The sequence below is a fragment of the Anopheles coustani genome, chromosome 2, assembly GCF_943734705.1.
Source record: "Anopheles coustani chromosome 2, idAnoCousDA_361_x.2, whole genome shotgun sequence".
Taxonomy (NCBI): domain Eukaryota; kingdom Metazoa; phylum Arthropoda; class Insecta; order Diptera; family Culicidae; genus Anopheles; species Anopheles coustani.
In genome coordinates, this window is record NC_071289.1 from 36,546,288 (window position 1) to 36,567,372 (window position 21,085).

General features: G+C 49.2%; 1 protein-coding gene across 2 annotated transcripts in view; it reads right to left on the reverse strand.

Annotated features, from left to right (window-relative positions):
* LOC131266289 (metallo-beta-lactamase domain-containing protein 1) overlaps positions 1 to 20,751 on the reverse strand; it is a 63,880-nt gene extending 43,129 nt beyond the window's left edge. Inside the window, exons 1-3 of one of the 2 annotated variants that reach the window (XM_058268737.1) lie at positions 20,720 to 20,751; positions 19,144 to 19,454; positions 10,223 to 10,390 (exon numbers count right to left, since the gene is read on the reverse strand). In XM_058268737.1, the coding sequence (XP_058124720.1) occupies positions 10,223 to 10,390; positions 19,144 to 19,339 (364 nt within the window). In that variant the 5' untranslated portion in view covers positions 19,340 to 19,454; positions 20,720 to 20,751. Of the gene's footprint in view, positions 1 to 10,222; positions 10,391 to 19,143; positions 19,648 to 20,719 lie in introns of those variants that run through there. The other variant, XM_058268736.1, reaches the window with a different exon arrangement.
* Between the last annotated feature and the right edge of the window lie 334 nt (positions 20,752 to 21,085).

Here is a 21,085-nt window from a genome sequence, read left to right on the forward strand (position 1 = left end):
ATAAAGAATCTTTGAGATTCATGAATCTCACGAATCGGATTCAAGATTCGACTCGTTAATCGAATCACTCTTTGCGGAAGGTTCATGTGAATGAATCTCATCGAAAGATTTATGAAATACAACACTACTAGCAACTCATTCACACTTTTGGGATACGAATCCCTAGAAGGTTTAAAAAAAAGGAGTGATAAAAACTATCCGCTAAATCAATCATTCAATAGTAAGATTCAACTCAATCACTCATTCTTACTCAGTACATACATCACTACACCCGGGGACGTTCAGATGGAACGAAAGTCGCTCCAAGCTGTTGGCCAGTAGAAGAGGGGAAGATGGGAAATCAACCACCGGAGATTGTAGTGTGAGAAAAAGAGCTTCAAAGGGTTAAAATGGTAAAAACAACAATTGGGTGTGCGGATTGGGGAGAGCTTTTTCCGTCGCTAGATTCGGAAAAAAGTGAACCGAAGCCATGATGTTCTTCAACCCCACAACACCAAGCGTACTCATCTTTGAACAATGAATGCTATTTTAACCACTCATCGCTGCTAAACTTAAGGAAAGCGCAGGCAACAAAAACAGTAAAAACCACCCTGTGGGACTCCATTTTGCTGCGAGGAATAATTTTCCCCACAGCTTCGCACACCGTTTTAAAGATGAAAAATAAAAACCTCCCCCCCCCATCCCTTCCAGCAAGTCATCTTTCTTAAACGCCCACGCCGAGAGTTTGAGGTTTGGTTTTTAAGTGGCCCTTCCTACCTTTTTTTTTGCTTTATTGCACTTGTAACGTTGTGTTTCCGGTTCCGGGAAGGACCTGAGAGCTCGGCCCGGGTACCTTTCACTCCGTCCGGAAAAGTTCGAAATCGGGACGAAAAGTACAGTTCGAGTGGCCTCTCCAGGGCCATCGCCGAGAGCACGCTTGATGGGAAGTGCATAGTTAGCGGGCTCTTTTTGAACATTTCTTGGCGCAAATAGCAACAAAAAAAAACCAAACACGACTACGCCACTTCCATCCGCCGCCCGGAGCAAACTTCGAATGGGTCGCCACCGTGGCACAACACGGCCGTCCGCCAGGGGAGCGAAGCTTGTTTTTTTTTTAATATTTTATTTTGCCCTCAAGTGCGTAAGTGTTTGTTGCCGTTGAAGACGGCAATTTGAGCTTTATTGGAGCACGCTGAGGGGCAATAAATTTGCTGAAAAGGACCCGGGGACGCCTGGCGGCGCACATGGCGACTGGGCAAATAAAAAATATATAATAAGAAAATACACTTACGCACAAACACACACGGGTACGAAAAAAAACCAAACCAGAACCCACAACATACAGCCACGCATCTCGATGATAATCAATTTTGAGCCCATGTGGCACCATGACACGGTTCGGTGGCGTGACGCGTCTGTTTGTTTCATTTCCAGCTCCTTTTTCCTTCCCGCCCCTCATTCAACCTCCCCCTAAACGATGCAAACACTTGGGTGAAATTTCCACGTGCCTTTTTTCTTATTTCTCTCGCATTAGAAAAGGCTTTTTTCCCTTCCCAAATTCCGCTCGCTCGGTTGGGTAAACGGTAAGCAAGTACCTGACGGGTAAATCCGTTCGCCTAAAGCCGGCTTCATGAATGGCTTGTAGCCAAGGGGACGGGGTGTTGTAATCGCTGGCGGAAGGAGAGAAAGCACGAGTGCTTCCACCATAAGTCAAACATAGAAATTAGGCAGCAATCAAGCGTGGCCGACTGCAAGGCTGGTTTTTTGTAGCCGTACTTTGCGCGGGTGGAATGTTTACCTCGTAACAGTTTGGTTCGGCTACGGTTCGGTTCCATCTGGCAATAATGGCCCCCGGTGCCTTGGGTCCGTGAACTCGTTTGATGAAACAGAGCTTTTCTTTTTCGGCATCTGACCACGAGGGGGTGGGGGGGGGGGGGGGGAAGTACACGGCAGTAGTACCGGAAGGATGAAGTAAGTACCCAAAATACTTGCCAAACTTCAGCTCGGCACGTGCACGAGCAAAAGGATCAGGCGCGTGGGACGAAGGGACGAAAGGAGGAGATGGTTCTACCCTTCCTCTTCTACCCTAGCCGCCCAATCCAATTGTTCATTCCAGGGAGCGAATGCCGCAGATTTCAACACCCAAGTGCGGCGCCCGCCCCCCCTCACCACACGGTGGACCCCATTTTCGGATAGGCCTCTGGATGAATAATTAATCATGACCATCGGGTCGGAACATTTGGTCGTTGCGATCAAGGGAAGGGAGGGGGGATGGGGGGGGGGGAACAGCGCTACCCGGTCCAACACGGTGGCGTCTAATCCGCACAAAACGCACGTTTGCTTCGGAAGCGCGCACGGGAACATTTTCCCGGAATCCATTATTCATCGTTGTCTCGCAACAGTTGAGTGGCTGCTTGTTGGTTTTTGGCGGGCGGTCGCTTTCCACGTTTTCTATTTTTGCCCTCGCACAAGAAGCCGGCGCTCTAAGCGGCCAGAGGGATAAAGATAACTTTCGAGCAAGGATGGAAATTTGCTGAAGCTGGTGAAGCTGCCAGGAAGCTCGCGATCAAACAATATAACCCCGTTCGGTGCACTTTATCTCGTTTCGCTCGACGTGCTCTGGCGCGACAGAGACGTGAAGCACGGCGGGAACCTTTTCCACCACGAACAATGTACACCCACAAAAGGGCCATATTTTGCACGGCAACAATAAGAGTAAAACGTTATGTTTTAAATATTAAGGGTACTCTAAGACAATGCAGAATTGAAAACAATCGCAATCCATGAAAAAAAAACCAATCAAAGAAAATTTTACACCACCCAGGGCACCCTCCTTCTCCGGGCGGCGGAAAATCTCAAGCTTCACACGGGCGGAAAATGTTCCCGAGTTTCACGGGTGGGTAGGCGAACGAGTCTTGAGATTGCTGTTTTTCTCCTCCACCGGGCGACACTTTGCGGCCACTGCGTTCGCTTAATTAAGGTAGCTGTCATCGGAAAGAAATACTTGCCGGCTTGGGGTGCTCGCCATTTTTTCCTTGTGCTTTGTCCCTGTTTTCCGTCCCTCTTCATCAGCGAAAACGAAGCCCAGCCAGGCTTAGGCGAACATGATAATAATGCAAAAATAAAACAAAAAAAACGGGGGAAAATAAACTGCCGCGAGGTAGCGAGGACAATTGTGCCGGATGAGGTATCTCGTAGGTCGTTGCCAGTCGAGTGGGAAAAAAACGGAACCAAACCAACCGAACCACAAGAAGTTCGCAGCTCTTTTAAGCGGTTTGAAATATAGCTCGGAAAATTCATAAAGTCACATTTCAGGCCGACTAAGAAGGCTCCACCCCCACCCACCCCCAGCCGGTGAAGAAATCCCATTTCTTGCGCTCCACAATCAGGGGCTTGAAAACCGGCAACCGAACCAAGAGTTGGGATTGCGTCCAAATGAAATAAATTACGGCCCCCAATCCTTGCCGGCGCCGGCAATGGTGGCGTGCGGAAAAACCGCACACATCATGGTGACGGTGGAAAAAGAAATTCGATCGGCAGCAGGTGTTGCTCCGGAAGTCAAAGTAAAAAAAAACCGTGCGAAGGTAAAAGAAACGCATTATAAACGGCCGATGGGATGGAATGAACCGATGATTTTAATGTTTCGTTCATTTCCGAGGCGTAAACGGGGATTTTCCAATAAGGCAAAGTCAAGCTCCTGAAGCGTGGTAAAAAAGAAAGCGTAAAGTACGTTTATTTCACCGGCCGAATTCCTCGGAAGCATCCCACACCGAACAGCGTCGATCGATGGACAGGGAGCGGAAGTGATCCAAAATGTCAGGTAATTCAAAGTTGATAACGATTGAACCGGCTTTCCCTTGGCCGATGGGAGGGTGGAGTGAAACGAACGAGAAAGAAAGCGGGCAGTGAAGTTTAACGACCCAAACGATGGCCCGAAAAAAAAACATCCAAGGTCGCATTAATCCTGAATCGTTCGCACAGAGCAGCGCCCAGCTCCGGTGCCAATTCGTTAATCGACTGATAAAAGTTAATTTCCCGGAAAGTCCATAAATATATTCATAAAAGGGGGTGGCTTCGCAACTGCGCACACACACACACCTACACAGAAACACACGCGCAGAGTGAAGAGTGAAACACTCGCCGAAAAGCGGTCACCTTTCTTTCCGAGGCCGACGACATCATGGGCTGGCTTGACGTGAAAAAGGCTTTCGCTCTCACAAGGGAAAACTGGCCACAAAATCCGCCATTACGGTTCGCATAAAAGAACGCCAGGAAGGAAGGAACCTACTTTTCCCAACAATTATCGTGCACTCTCGGGACAGTTATTGAAAGCCGAAAATTGTGGCCCATATTGCACGGTGTGCGGGGTGCGAAAGTGGGCGGAAACAACCACTCCACAGACACACACACACACATACACATGGCCTAGAGACTTTCGTCTTGTGGTGGCGCGTAGCACAAAACCCGGAGACACATGTCTCGTCTTAACGACACCGGAGGCTGTGATATGTGCGCTGTTGAAATCGAATTTCCGCCCGGGAAGCGATATTTCCCGCGACCCTTCCCTCCGTTCAACCGACCTAGGTGAGGTTATGTGACGCAGTACGCCAGTCGGTCGGTAGGAGATCCGAAAGACATAAAGATCGACCACCACAAGCAGCACACACGACGGTGCGACGATCAAGAAGAAGTAATGGAGAAAAAAAGGTAAAACTCTCTAGAAGTACACTCTTCAAATGAGGTTCCGGTCGCCGGAACGATAACAAACCTACATCCGGCAAAAGTTAGTCCGGAGCCCGGTGGGGGTCCCATTTTTTTTTTCGCCGGAAGCTTTGGCTATGCTGCCCCTTTCCCGACCCCTCCCCCAGCGAGAGGAAGTCCCCGTTTTGGGGCTCATAACAAATGTCCCCAGCACCGTCTTAGGGCTCCCCCTTTCTCAGCCTGTTAGCAGTAATGGTCAGATGATGATGTAGGGAAGCAGAGGATGGAAGGAAAATAGATGAACTCATAACCGTCTTGATGAAAGTTGTTCGTGCTGCGGTCCTTCGTAGCATATACGGGGGTTATGCGGTGTGGAGGGACTAAAGAAGCAGCCATGATCGACTCAGCGAGGGAGCAAATCGGTTCATTTGTTCGCATTCGCAAGCCATTCCGATGTCAAGAGCTCGCGCAGAGCAATCGGACGCGTTTGGACGAAATTGAATTTTACCATCGTCTCCGGGCTCGGTCGGCTATAACCGTGTCATAATCTACGGTTCGCATTGTAACGCGAGACGCAATGGAAGCGCAGTCAATAATAAAGCGAAAATAAAATGACGCGACGACAGGAAGAGGCAAACACAAAAAAACAGTCGTGTGAAGAAAGCGACTCAGAACAATGAATAAAAGTTCCCGTCGGGAAACACGTAAGACACTTGTCGGGGTCCGGGATGGTCCCCATGGAAAATTGGAGGTGACGGTAGCGGAGCAGTGGGACGTGGAACACATCCGTCATCATCTCGTTTCGAGAAGCACTGGCATAGGAACGGACGAAGCAACTCGATTATGGAAATGTCACGTCGTGCGGTACACAGCATGATATGGACTCGAGCCGGTTGGGATTCGTCAACGAATCCGGCAAAAAAAAACACACCCAACTCCGGAACAGCCGGATGCGAAGTGTAGAATTTCACACTGTTTCTGATAGCTTTCTCCGTGGCGTTTTGTTTTCCCTCCAATCCCATCCCGCGCAGATTTGCCCCCCAACACACACACATATTCCATATATCCACAACAAAAGTGCCTTCTCTCATGGGCGGGTTCGCCTTAAACGTCATATTTTTTTTTTTATTTTATGTTGTATCCAACCATTCACCACCCACCCCACGGGACCCCATGGGCGGAAGCGGAAATCAAAATGCCTCCCGCTGTGGTACCTCCGATCATCATCATCGGTGGAAAAAGCTCCCGCACGGAAGCATATCGGCACACAGTAAATCTTACCACGTACAGACTCGCACATCCACACACACACACATACACATGAGTGCGCTTGGAAAATGAAATTACAACGAATCCTGGCAACCGCGTGATTTTTGACTTGACAGTGAAGAGACGTCACTACGGCAGCAGTAAAGCTTAAAGAAGCAAAGAATAAAAAAAAGAAAACGGCGCATGATGAATGCTACATCTCCGGAAAATCGCATGAAAAGCAACGCCCTCTACGGTGGGGTGGTTGGATGGAAACCGTCACGTGAATGGGAGTTTAGCGAGGACATGGTAAAGGATTCCGTTCAATCATTCGTGAAAGCACAAAAAGCCACTTGCGTAGCCTTTATGCTAAACCCGAGCCTGAGTTACTTCCATCGGGAGCAGGATTAATCTTTTATGAAAATTAATCAAACAACGCTTATCCGGCGGGTTCCATCTACTCCAAAGGCATTGAAAAACAACCTTCCAAAAGGGGACGGAAACGTTCGAAAATAAAATATCGTTTCACGGTTCGTTTTTGAACTCTTGACGTTTCCAGATAATCGTTTCACATCCAGCAGTATTATATTCGAGTAGATGTGTAGCTCAGATTCAGATTCATGAATTTGGATGAATCTCTGCGTTTTAGAAATTAAGTAATCCCTATTAATCAACTAATGAAAAGTGATGAGCAAAAATTTAGTTGATAGACCCCTTTTTTTTCGCATCATCCTGGTCAGTGAAAGAATCACGGAGGTAGAAGATTCATATGAATGAATCTCGCCGAAAGATTCATTAGTCATAACAATATATTCGGGAGTTTTTTATCGTGCAGATAAACATTTAACATCCAGGTGGATTATATTCGGGTAGACTTGTATAATTCAGATTCAGATTTTTTATATGAATGATTCTTCGCCTTTTAGAGATTCATTAATCTTGTAATGAGATATTCATGAATCCCAAAGAATAATCAACTTATGAAGAGTGATGAGCCAATTTTTAGTAGATGGACCCCCTTTTTTGTTGCATGCCAACGAAAGAATCATGGAGATTCGTGAAGGATCCATAAAAGATTCATGAAAATTCATCTCCCCAAAAGATTCATAAGGCACAACACTATATGCAGGTGTTTTTTTATCACCAAACAAAACTGCAAACGGTACCCGATTAACCTTTTGAATTTTTTAATATTCGTGCACTTCCAAAAACATCTCCACGCTCAGAGCGCAAACGTTTTGTTTTCCACTTCCAATCTAGCACACGTCCTCACTGTTGCTTCTGCCAATACGTTGCCACAAATAAAACCCGAACCGTAAACTGCAAGCTCCCGATCACGACAGCGCATAGCCCAATTCCAACGTCATGCTCCGCTGGCGGGTGACAAAAACCCAACCCTGGAAGGAGGAAATCCGACACCGTTGAAACGAATCGCACAACGTCAACACGGCCTGCACCGAAACTGCGCGTTCTGTTGACTGTTTTCATCAAATTTTATCTAAAACCATCCGTACGCCAGGAACGCGCCAGAGTGTACCAGCGTAGTAAAAGCTGGCTATTACACTTGTCCCCCGCTTGACAGATGGTGGGAGAGAGGGCCTGGGAGTGGGGGAGTTAAACAATGGCCGTACCACCCGGCATGGCAGCGAGCTTACCATACCGGCAAGATGGTTATCGTGGATGTTGTAAACTTTTAGCATCGATTCCATCGGTTTTCGCCGAGCGTACGGGTTTTTCCTGTGGCGTCGGCACACAATCCCGAAAGAGCCCGAAAAAAGGACATTCACTGACTGTTGACGATATTCATTGGAAAAGTTAATAAACATGCAGTCAGTCCGCGGCGGCTCCCGGCCCGCTCTTTCCGCAATGCGAAAGTTGGTGCGAGGGCACGAAATCACACCAGCGCAACACCATTACGACACGTCCCTAATCAAAATGACGACGCACTAGAAATTGCTGTGCGGCAGAAGAAGGAACTACGCTGGACACCCTTTGTTGGACACGGGAAAAAAGCTGCTTCCCCAGTGCTGTTGTGAAACGCAAAACAGAAGTCTCCCACAGATAACTCTCCGCCGGTAATTGAAAAGTCTAACGCGCGCATCCCGGACCGAAAGTCTCGACATCCATAAAACGAACAAAATGGAGCCTGCAGAGCCAGAAAGAAATCGCACCATTAATTTTAAAGAAGACGAAAAAAAAAGGTAGGCTGCCACAAAAATGGGAGGGCCAGTGAAAAGCGAACCAGCTTTCTCTTCATCCCCCCCGGTGGTGAGGTGTTTACGATGCTTTACCTGTCCGCAGTTTCCGCAGAAAATAGCCGCACTATCTGACGCAGTGGATGGCTCACGGAGCGGTGGAAAACCCCTGCATTCGGCCGGCAGGGGTCCAAGGCAACGGGAACCACCCGGGGACGGCAATGCCGGGATGGTAAATGAAGAAAATTGAGGTATAGTGAGAATTATGAGCGAAATTAAAATTATCGATTTTTTGGCACCGATTTTCTCGTCTCACCAGACTTTTTCTCTTCTGTCAAATAATTCGTTAAATTTTCCACCAAAGTGAGAAAACAAAATTACATTATCACCGTTCCCTCGCACATTCGAGAGAAGAAAAAAAGGTGACCGAGGGCATCTATTACCATTCGTTTTCTTTTCTTTTCCTGCCAACAAACCAAGATGGCTTCCTCCGGCTCGGTTTGGGGGAGGATTTTCTCCCGATGAGGTCCCATCGCGTAGGATCAGGCGCGTAGCGGAGCGATACGGGAATAATTCGGCATACGCAAACGGAATTCGTCGCTGCGAGCAATCAAAAGAAACGCGACGGTGAGAATTTCGGTTTGCGGATAACTCGTATGTGCAGCATCTTGGGTGGGAAAATCGCTGGAACCGGCCGGGGGGAAAAAAAAGACCCAGTAAGTTCAGGTCAGTTTTTGCCGCTCGAGGGCATGATAAAACGGTAAGACATTCCATCCGTAACGACGGAGCAAAACTAGGTGTGGGAAACTGGAGTTTTCCCCGGAGGTTGGAGGAAGGACTAGCAGATTGGCCCGCGTTGCGATCGGGAAGAAATTCCTCCGAGCGAAGCGACCCCGGAGCGGAACCTTCGGGATGCGTTGAGCGAAGAGGAAAAAAAAACCCACCCTGGCAAACGCTCAAGAATGTCAACCGGGAAATGAGTGCGGGGAAAATAAAATTCTTCCCCACGAAAACCGTTGTGTGCGGTTTCCGTTTCGATCATCACGAGCCATGATGGGAAAAATAAACGGGAAATCTTTTAAGAAAGGGAAAAAAAATCCCATACAGAGTTCGGGCCAGCGACCCTCGCGATCGTCACGACCGAAAGCAATCGGTGGAAAATCTACCTCCCCGGACGCTCGGACGGAGAACGCGGGGAAGCTAAATCGCGACCGGAACGGCACGATTCCAACCTCAGTAGCCACGATTTTCCGATGGGTTCTGGGGACGATCTAATTTCGTCTTGATTTTTCGCCGTTCGTTAGTCCCTAAACGACACTTCACACCGTACCGAGGTACGGTCTGCCGTAACGCAGCACGGGAGGAGGAGGTGAAAGCGAGCCGGGGGGTTTCGTGTCAATTTTCTGTTTATTTATTTCGGTAAATAAGTTTATACCGAGCGCCCTCGCTCCATCTGTCCATGGTTTTGGTAGCCGTGTGCCGGCGGGATCCAAGTTGCGAAAAGATGGACACAAAAGTCATCATCACTTTGACCAAGACTCCCCAAGTGGGGGAGGGAAGAGAGAGGTCGGGGGAAAACCGTGGCACGAAAAAGGAAAAATTCGCTAAAGCGGTATCAATTTCGGACCATGCCATGCCGCTAAGACAAGAACCCCACTCGAGCGTGGTGGAGTGTTCGAGAGGCGCCACTTTAGTCACTCACACAACAAGAAAAAGAACGAAGGAATCAACACGATTTCGTTGATCCATTTCCCCCACGCTTCCCCCCAACCTTTCCTCAGCTTGCCTTTCCTTAGTCCGCCTAATGTCAAACAATCAAGTCCATCCGGGACTCATCGTCACCGTACAAATCTCGCAAATCTCAACGTCGCCCTTCCCCGGAAAAACGATCCCCGGGTGTCAGAGGTTCCTTCCACCCTCGCCCCCGTCCGTTCCGCCCGTCTTGGCGAGGATGATGCCACTTTGACGACGCAGGGTGATGGAAGAATTGCCTCCCCCCGTAGCTATTTCGTCAAGCTGTCGGAGGACATTTCGGGTGTCGTCTAAACCAGGGAAAACCGAATGACCAAACAACGCCCCCCCGAAAGCCCCGCACTTACCGGCCTCAAAGTCATGGACGTAGTAACGATTCCGGAGGGAAATATTAGTGCCTACGATGTGCCGCTTCGCCCGCAGGAAGAGGTTATTATTCCCCAGATGGTCGGAATGTCCATGTGTGCTCACGACGTAGTCGATGTCGTCCGGATGCAGCTGATGCTCCTGCAGTCCTGCTTCGGAGGGATGGCGAAGGTGGCGGCGGACGAATGGGAAATCGGTCCCACGGACGCATTTGTCATCGTTTGTAGATTTTTTTTCGTCATCGTTGTCGTCGTTCACCAGAAATGTTTTCCGTGTGTGAGCAATGTTGTGGAAGAGAAAGGAGAAAAGAAAAAAACCATATCAAACGTTAGTAGTGGCATCAGTTCAGACCGAACGAAAAAAAAGCAGATAAGAAAGATGTGACAACGGAAGAAAAACTAGGACATCCCATCCCACGGCCCGACAGATGGAAGCGTAGAAAGAACGAAAGATAGACGGTGGAATGTGATACACTTTATTGAACCCGATGCACAAGGGACCCGAAAGCGGAGACCTCTCTTTGAATCCTTTCCTTTATTGTCTGCGTTCGGCATAACCAGCACTCACCCTCACACGACCAACAAACCCCCACGTCGACGGCATAATTGTTCTCCCAAGACCTTTCCGATGATGCATTATGCGGCAAAGGATTTTTCCTCGTCAGCGCGGCAGAAAAGCGCTTTTTCATCGTCTCGGAAAACATAAAACCCAGCCCGCAAACTCTTCCCCGGGTGTGACGGACTGGTGACGCGCAAACATTGGCTCAAACATCATCCCCGTAGGACGCGGCGAAAGGGGATGGGGGGGGGGGGGAGAAGGGGGACGAGCAAAATAAAAGCAAATCCGATCCTTTAAACTCTGTGGTGAAATCTTTGTGTTCCGCAAAAAAGCACAAACTTCACATAAGCACACACAAACACGTACATAAACGTACACAGCATTAAACTATCGATTTTTCGAAGGCCCAAAACCTGGTTGCTTTTACCGCTCCGCGTGAAGGCTTTTTACGTTGCACAGTTTTATTATCGCTTTACCGTGGCCAGCGGAGGAATTGTTCGATTATGAAGCGAACGTGCCTCGGCGTCGTTAAGGGGCGGGCACTGAACTAAGGGTAACGAAAATGAGTTTTGCTGAATTTTTTATGATAAAAAGATTATTTATACGATCGATTAAAACTAAATCATCAGCTCACAAAATCTTACCGAAATAGATTAACACTGTGACGTCCGGCAATACCGTACGGTGTCGAAAAGCCGTATCGGTTTTTATCCGATCACATCATTTTGGAGTGCTATCAACGCTGTCACCTGACGCCCGGCACATCATACTGGATGTAAACAAACGATAGATGAAAAGAATTGTTTATTTGTTTAATCACAGAGACTTTTACCATCTTGGTCATTCGTCTCTTACCAAATGGAGAAGACCATACGCGAATGGATTGATGCAAACGCAGCTGTTGTCAAGCGTTGTGACACCCGCGAATTATGCAGACATCAAAGTGTTAAAATAGTAATTTTAGTAGCACTCTCTCTGGTCCGCTTGTTCCATATGTTCCAGGAGAAATGTACCTTCCATAGAGTATTTATGCAGGATATGGTATCGTGTTCGAAGATTCTAAACGTGAAGCCTTCGTTCACTTTGATGTCAGGTATACCATTAAACAAAACTAAAATAGTGGCTTTTTAGAACTACAATCTTCAATATATCACAAGTAATTATAGTCTATTGAAAAAAATATTAATCGCAAGCATGGCATAAAATATATTAAATTAGGGGTCGGCAAAGTCGAGCCCGTAAGAACATTTTAGTGCTTGATACAACAAACTTTCTATTTAATTTTTAATTGTTGAACGAGCTACATGTTGTAAAAAAATCAAAGTTCTAAGAAAATTAGTCTTCTTCTTGGCGTAACGACCTCTTGGTCATGTCTGCCCGTTAAGGGCTTACTAGACTTTGTTTACCCTATGTGTACGTGGATAGTCAGTTCTCTCGTACAGGGGAGGGTCCGGTCTCGGTTGAGATTCGAACCAACGCCGTCATGGGCCGATTTTCTAACCGGCGCTACCGCGGGCCCCGAACGAAAATTAGTATGAAAATGTTTAAAAAAGTTTAACGATAAAATTTCATATATTTTTCATTCATATTATTTTCTTTTTGCACTTTTTATATTACTTTACTATGTACAAAGATGACAATCCTTTAAACAGGGTAGTACTTTGGCAACATCAAAGTTCCTTTTAATCATCTAGCCTGTTTTAGGAAAGACATGCCGACCCCTGAATTAGATAAATATTTAGCAAGTGAATTTGTTCTTCTACACTCTTTGAAGTGACCTGGCAAAATATATGTCAAGCTGATTTAGTAAACCAAAAATTCGTCATTCTGAAACTTATTTCATTTATTTATTCCATATGCTGATCGTCTAGGCGAAAACTGTTTGTGAATTTTCTTTTGCAAGCGCCTAGCTCTGGATACCCTCCCCTTGAACGGAAAGCGTCACCTACACTCACGGTTTGTGCGAACGTCGGACGGTTTGTTCGGTAAGTGTTGGAGAACAAACAACAAAAACACATAAATCGCACAATTGCCATATCGTTCGTTCATTCGCTCGTTCACTCGGTTGTGTTTGTGTGCCTCCCTATCTTCTTTTTTATCGCCTCCCTCCCCGCCGCATCGCACCCTAGCGTCCTCCTCCTTTGCAATGATCCTCCCCATCGGGCTGACTCACCCAAACAGCCTCCGGAAAGATGGAACGGATCAAGGTGGGGAAAGAGGAGGACAAAAATAAGGATTCCCTCCCCCCTTCGATCCGGAGCATCTTGGACCCCCATTGCCTTGGTGTGCTTGTGTGCGATTGTATGTGTCACGGTTTAATGCTACCCTTTCTGCATCTCGCTTGTTCGCCTGTGCTAACTGAAAACTTTGCCCCAACTCGACCACTCGCAAATTACGCCCCCCCCCCCCCCCCCCCCTCCCACACCACTCGAGCATCCGTCCCTTCCTCCCCCATTCCGTCGACACAACTGTTTGCAACCACGTTTTCCGACTCAAAACAACCGGCCGGATGCTGAAGCTTCTGCTTGCTACTGCTGCTGCTCGTTTCCAGCCTTTTCTGCTGCTGTGTATGATAATCAATAACCTCCTCCGCAACCCACCGGAAATCCACCCTCCTCCCTCCCTCTCGACGGTAGCTTTGGTACACCGTTGTTCGTGTCGGGTCACGGCGAAGAAGAGTCCGTAAAACCGGCTACCGCCTAGCAGGAATCAGTGTCAGCTCATGCGGTGCAGCAGTTCTTTCAGACCTTCTTCTTGCCGAGGCAAACTTTTCTCACTCGCCAAACCCGGCTCACGCTCTCAGCCTGCTCTCGGAACAGCCCCTCGCTTGGCTCACGTTGCGAGAAACCTGCATGCTTCTGCTCGGCAGGATCCTGCGGCAGCCCGCAGGGCGAAGTGCATTAACGTGGCGTGGCTTGGGCTTTCGGGCTAAACAACGATGACGACATCGGCGCACGACGGCATACTTCGCTCGTGTGTTTTGCAGCTCCCTCTCGCTCACCCACACAAAAGCCCACGGATAAAAAAACGGTCGAGTATCAATAGTAGCCCTACCACCTCTTTGCTCCATTTCTCCCTCCTCACCACACACATACACACACCGGACAGATAGAGGCGCAATTCCTTTGACTTATGCAGGCTGCTAGCTACTACTCGGGCTTACCTTTCCCCGTTTAAGGATGCAAAGAAAGGGAAACGGCAAATCCTACATAAGACGCTACCACACAGGCCGCACCGAGTACCGATGCTGTTTCGGATGATGTCGTTCAAAAGGGAAAAACGTCTTCCTTGTGTCCTGCTTCGGGTGTGAAACCACCCCCGACTGAACGACTTCCGGATGGGGTTGGGCGGTGGCGGAGTACGAGTCACAGATTTTCGACAAAATTACCCCAAGGACGTAGCGCTCTTCTGGCCAGGCATGCCGAGAGTTTTCCGGTTAACCGCAGTGGCCGGCGGGGCAATAAACTACCACCACCTTAGTCGCCTAAAAATCCCAAATCCAAGCTTCCAGGTAAGCATAAGCTGCGCCAGGCATGCATGGATCAATGACACAGAATGATAGGAGGGCTTTCATATCGGTCCTATTTTTTGTGTTTTTTAAGCTACCTTTGCTGGACTATCGCTTTTCATCCTCCGTTCGTTCCTCGCTCCGGCCGTCGGAAAATTGAATGAAGATATGAAATGAAAAAGTAAGCTCCACAAATCCTGATAATCGGACATCAAAAGGGATTAGACGATGTCTAGGGCTGGTAAGTCAATGTTTTCCGACCCAGCGCTCGCCCGGGAGCCATTATGAATCGGGATTTGATTTCTGGACCGGAGGAGGGTTGTTCCCTTTGGGGCAGGAATCAATGTCAGTTCAGGCAAACACACACACACACACACGCCAGCAGTCCAGCCAGCATCCGGCCGGGATTTATGAACCGGGCCCGTGTCTTTACAATGGCGAACAAGCGAGCCAGATTGCACGAGATATAAACCGTCAAATTAAAATTATCGATCAAAAGCTCGACGGTGCATGGAGGCGCCCGGTGGCCCGTAAGTGACTTAACCTGCTGACGAAGGTGGTGCACGATGAGCCGAGCTCCGGGCCACGGGAATTAGCATACCTTTGCCGGTTGACGATGGAAACTGGGTGAAAGTTGGGTGAGATTTCAGATTACGATACGGTTCAATGGACGAAACCTTTCCGCCAGCTGAATCACCATGGCTAAGAAGATTACGCCTCGGGCCTCGCCACCCTTCTCGCCAACGAAACTCGCGCGTCGTAAAAGAATATTGCACAACAGTTTTCGCCCATCCTTGGTGCGAAGGAGTGCCACTTTGAAGTAACCGCAGCCCACGCAGCGTGCTTCGGAGTGCAAACGGCAATGAATATTCATCAAATGTGCTATACCTAACCAACGGGAATGAAAATCATCATTGATGGACGAAAGTGGCGAAAAGTTAAAACTATTTTCCCAGCGCCCATTACGCCACCGTTGCGCGCCCGTGTGCGAACGCCGCTGCCCAAATGGATTATTCAAATCGACATCCCCTGCATAAGCTATTTACTTCATTTTCGGGTTGCAAAACAACGGGAGGAAGACCAACCATGGGAAGTGCTAAGGAAACTTAGGATATGAGCACTCTCTCTATCACTCTCACTCGCTCTCGAAAACCCCAACTTGCAAATTCTTCCCGTTTTCCGTTTGAATGATGCAGTATAAACGAGGTCGGCGGAATGACTGGTGGCCGGCCGGAGGAGATGGTTAGTGAAACATATTAGACGGCCGGATGAATTTTCGAACGAAAAGTCCTGTGTGCCCGATGGGTGGATGTGTGTATGTGTGAGAGTTGTCCGTGCTCAATCCTAAGCGGGAAGCCGAGTTCGGCGAAACTTCCACCCGGTGGCTTCACCACACTCCGAAGGAAGCCGTTTGCCGAAACCACTTTATGAAAACTACCACCACAACGGCGCACGGGCAAGTGTTTGCAGCCGGAAGTTTTGGGCGGTGGTGTTCTGGTGGGAGGAGGCTCTGACTGACGCTCGCCATCGACCGGACCGAGCGGCACACATTTCGAACGGACTCGCTGGCCGAGGCGAAGGCCGCTCGGTTAATTGTGGTAACGTTTCATTTCGGCTGCGGAATGCCGCGAGGCCGGCTGCGGGAAAAGTTGCGCCGACTTTCCATTCCGTCGGCAGGGAAAGTTTATGCTCGTTTGGCTTGATTGGCATCATTATGAAGTTCGGCCATCCCACGGGGGGTAAGGGGCACATCGGAGTGCCGAGTGGAAGGTTATTAGATTCGCGCTGGAATTGCCAATCGAACGTTGCGAAAACGCGTCCCGTTTGTGTCCCACTGACTGCGTTTTTACTGACTGCTGTATCGTTTTGCATTTTCCATTTCGATTTGGAATTTCCGTCCGCTTATCTTGCGTGGCACAGACCGCGGGCACTCGAATGGTCACATTAAACTGTTTGACTTTTCATCTTTCGCGGATATAGACACATTTTTTTTTATGGCGCCCTTTGGCCTTGATTGAGCTTTGATTGAGTTTTACTGGCTTCGTTTGCCTTCCCCGGCGCTCAGTAGCAATGTTTGTTTCGCATTCAATTTGATGATTCGCTGGCTTTTTCCCTTAAGCTTTCAAATAGTCATTAAACCATTATGTCGACTTTTTTCATCCTTGTGTTTGTTTTTTTTGCAAACCGAATTTTATACTGGGGCTTCTAATTTATTGAACAAACCTAGGAGCAGTTAATTGAAAACAGTAAAATTTACAGCCTTCCGGTATAAAAACGCGCTTTGGTTCGATCGATCAACAAACTATCCAACAACTTTACTTCTGCCATTCGAACGCTCGCCGAAGTCGGGAATGGTTTAGACACTTTCATTCCGGGAAAACAAATGCCCCCCCGCCCATTCGAACGTCCAAAGGAAACGAACGAAAAAGACAAACTTTCTAAATTAGTTCCGGCCGTTTTGGTTGTTTTTTTTTCTACTATTTGCAAAATTATTTTCCCCTCAGTGAACCAACTATGGGAGTAGCGCACATCGGTAAACGACGGAAAAAGAGGAAAAATTGCAACAAACCAAAAACACCGAACACCGATCGACCATCGAGTAGGAAACAAATGAACTGGATGAAATTGTTTTCGAGCCATCGTTCAACTTCAGCGATTTTCGAATCGATACGATTCTGCCGTTACTTTGTGCTGTGGAAATGGGAGGGTTTTTTTTTCCTGTCCACTCCAAAGTCCACCGGCGGATTTTAAGTTTTCCATTTGTTTTGCTTTCATCGCGTTCGACTTCGGTAAACGGCGGTGAGATAAACCGTGGGCTCGAAAAACCGGGGTGAAAAACTCATACTCACTGCTGGCCGGTCACTTGAAAGTATCCATTTTCCCGCTGGCCACCGCCCGGCATTCCATCCCCGTCGTAGCGACCGACACAAACCGATGGATGGAAGGAAGCAATTCAAATGACCACCGAACCGAACGGGAGCCGCTCGGTATTGCGGTATGTCGGCCGGCTGACTGAGTGCGCGCGAAGGAAAAGTAGAAGAAAAACGGTGCAAAACGACAAAAGCTTAATCAAAAGTTCAACCAGCAACTCTCGGAGGTGAATCGTTTCGTTGCCGTGTTTCCCTTCGCGGCAAGGTGTTGCGGGTCCCGATTCTTCAACTTCAGCCCCTGGTACGCCCCTCGCGTTCTAAAACGCGCCTCCCTCCTCTCCCCTTCCCAACCAAACGAATGGCATTCGACGTCGCTGATACTTCCTGTTTGTTTGCGCGAGTGCTTTTGCCCTGGTGGCGCTCACCAAACTTGCGCCGTCATTGCGTGCTTTTCCGATGTTTCACCTCGTTCCGGAAATGTTCGCAAACTCTCGCGAACACTAGCTTTTACACCCTCCCTCCTTGGGTGGGGTTTTATTTACCCCCGATCCATCCCCGGTGGGGTTCTTGTGTCTTAACGGTATGCCTGTTCTAACTTACCCCCAAAGTTTCCCCCTTCGCTTCGCCCCTACGCCGCCAGCCAAAGCAGTCGTCGGCAACCAGGCGCCTCCACCGCAAACGGTACCCGGCAAACCCGGGAAAGAATTGATTGGTTTGCGGATGAACCCTAGCCTGCTTCAAAACACTAGTTCACTGCGCCCTCCCGACGGTGGAGGTGACTTTGGGATTTGCCAGTAGTAGAACCAGCAAACAACGGGGCTGCAAAACGGATTTCCGCCATCTACTCGGTGGGGAAAACTATTTCGAACTTAGTTTTCCCACAAAAGGCAAGGTGTCTTTTTTTCTGGCCGTTTTTGTTCCACCATCTTCAAAACCCTTTTCAACAAAACGACAGGTCGGGTGGTACGTTACGGTACTGCGATACGAACGGTGCGGCGTCGCTATCAGTCCCAAACATCACGTCGAACATGGAAAACTTGGTCCACGTGTGCGAAACCACGCACACCGTTCCGTGGCACGCTCATGTTCTCGTATAGCGCGTGTAACGCGTGCTCCAATGCGTATCAGCTCGAGCCGAGGGCACGCACGGACCCGGAGACACACATCGAAACCGTGTGAGATTTTGTTTTTTACTCCTTCTTTCGTATTTCCCCCCCTTTTCCACGAGGTAGACACACATCATCAAACGGATAACCCATCATTACCGGGAAAAGGGATCGCCGAAAATAAAGGAACCGAGAGAACGAACTGCGTGCCCAATAGCCGTACGAGTCAATGGACGTAGTAAACGTGTTTTCCCGGCTCGGGGAGGCTGGGGTGGGTGGGTGGGTTTCCCAACTTCAGCTTTTTTTTCGCCCTGATCCGAACGATATCATTTGGCCGGTTCGGGTTGGGAAATGATCGAGGAAAACGTCTTCTTCGAGTAGGAATGAAAAAAAACCGAATCCTACCAGCGGCAGATTAAGGAAAGTGGTTTATTCTTTTTCCCACACCCCATTTGCTTCCCACCCACAATCGAACATGTGCTTGGACGGTTTGGAACGGATCCAGCGGAAAGTGAAAATGCCCCCACGTACTTGACCGGGGTCGTCGTTTCGCCAACCCATGGAGATAGGGTATAAGAAAGGCTTTTCTCTTGGTGGTGGAAAAAAACGAAAGGATAAGATAGTGGGAGGAGGTAGGGGAGAGTGGAGAGATTGTGGATTGAACCATGGCACCCTTGGATAATGAGCTTTTTTTCCTCTTCTTGCACCCTTTACTCGGCGAATCCCTTAAGCCTTGTGGAGAGACATAAAAATAAATCTTTCCCTCCAGCCACGTACGTGCTCCTGTACTCCAACTCGAACTTCGGGAAACTCGGAGGGAACCATCCTGAAAACATGGAAAAATAGAAGCTATCACTTACGTCGCAAAAGCAGATCGCCATCCCAAGGTGTCATCGTGTCGACGATGACGTTGCAATCGGGGCCTTTGATGAGGGTGCAGGTGCAGTTCGCTAGCATCACCTCACCGGGCGGCTCTCCGTCGTCCGCGTCCCTCGAGTAGCCCTCGCACAGGACGATGATTTCGTTCACCGGTTTCTCGTCGGTCTGCGCGGCCATTATTTCGAGCGTCCGGGCGAGGGATTGATTATTCGTCCACTCTCGTTCCGTTTCGATACCGTCTCGAGCTGCTTCGTGCGAACGGTGCTAATGCATCAACGATGCGCGTGAACAACTTTCAACCGAACGATTTAACACAACACAAACCGAGAAAACGCAAACGCAAATCAAGGTATTCAGAACGGTATCCTTTGCCTCTCTGCCGCCCGAATCCCGAGGTCGGCTCGGGCGAGCGCTCGGGACGGGATTTTGCGAGCACCACAAACGGGTGATGGATTTATGCAGATGGAAAAACGACCCCACCAACTCCTCACCAACACCTTTTCCAAAGCGCGAAATACGGCCGGACACCCCCAGGGGAAAGGGGTGCCCGAAAATGTCTTTCAGGAAGAAACACCGACAGGAGCACGGGAACCGCAACGACCGGAAGCGGATCGACGACACGGATTTGACGCAGTACGCGTAGCTTGACCTCGCGGGGGGTTTGGGGACCGCTCACCTACCGAGGTTTCCCTACCTTACAGCCCGCAGCGAACTTTCTACCACACTTTCCGCACCCGACGATGGAAGGAGCGGGCGGGTTCGTGGCACGTGGCGGGGACGAAAACAGTGGCACTGGCTAGAGCCGTTCCAGCTGTTTGCCGTTTTCCGTTCGGTTCGGCCACTGTTGGCCCTTTTCTCGCCACGTCGCCACCGACACACGCAGGCACGCGGCCACGCGACACACAAACGCACGCACGGACAGGCGGATGAGGCCGGAAAATCGCGCTGGTTTCTGCTCCGCGAATCGTTGGAGCGAAGTGGGCCGTTGGTTGGTTATTTTCGCAAATACGCAAAATCACACTTTTCCATCGCCTCGAGCGGATGGTTACCACGTGAGAATCGCACGACATCAACCCCGTCCACGGGTGGTCCACACGTCGGTTGGCCGGGGGGCTGGCTGTTGATGAGGCGGTGGCCGGTCACGCACACACGAAACACACACACACGCTTGCGGGAGATGCACCGTTTTCTTCAGGACCTCGTTCCGCGAGGAACCCCGCAAACACACCGCACCTTACCCGCGTCCAACGGTGAAGGGTGCAAGCTACGCGTACTACGGATGGCCGTCGTCGTCCGGCCGCCGCCGGAAGTCGGCTCCGTTCGCTCCTGTCGAGTGATCAACCTTGACTGGAAAGGCAAAATCTTCTCGACCGCCGAGCGTCCCGAGGCCCGTGTACTTGCAGGAAGGAAATGGTATTATGCGGGCGAGCTTGGGCACGCTGTTTATCTCGTTCGCCCCACACAACACCCGCACGAACGCGGCACGAACGGTCCACAGTTGCGCAGAGGCTCGTCGGTGTGCCAGTTGGTTTCGATTTCAGTGCGGCATCTTCATACGTTTCGGCAAACAACGGATTTTCCTACCACCCTCCCACACTGAAACCTGGAGTTCCTTTCCCCCGCGGAACGTACCACCCGCGAAAACACCAACAACAACGGTAGAGCCGGTCAGGTTGACAACTAAAACGAAAACATGTTTTCATGTTATGTTTAGTGTTGTGCTTAATGAATCCTTTGGCGAGATTCATTCATATGAATCTTTCATCTAAGATTCATAAATCTTTGCGGATTCGAATCTTCAAAGCTTAATGAATCTTTCGAAACTTTAATGAATCTTCATGAATCTTTCATGGATCTGTCATGAATCTCCCCGGTTCTGTCATAGGCGTGGACAATGCGACCAAAAAAAAAGGGGTCCCTGAA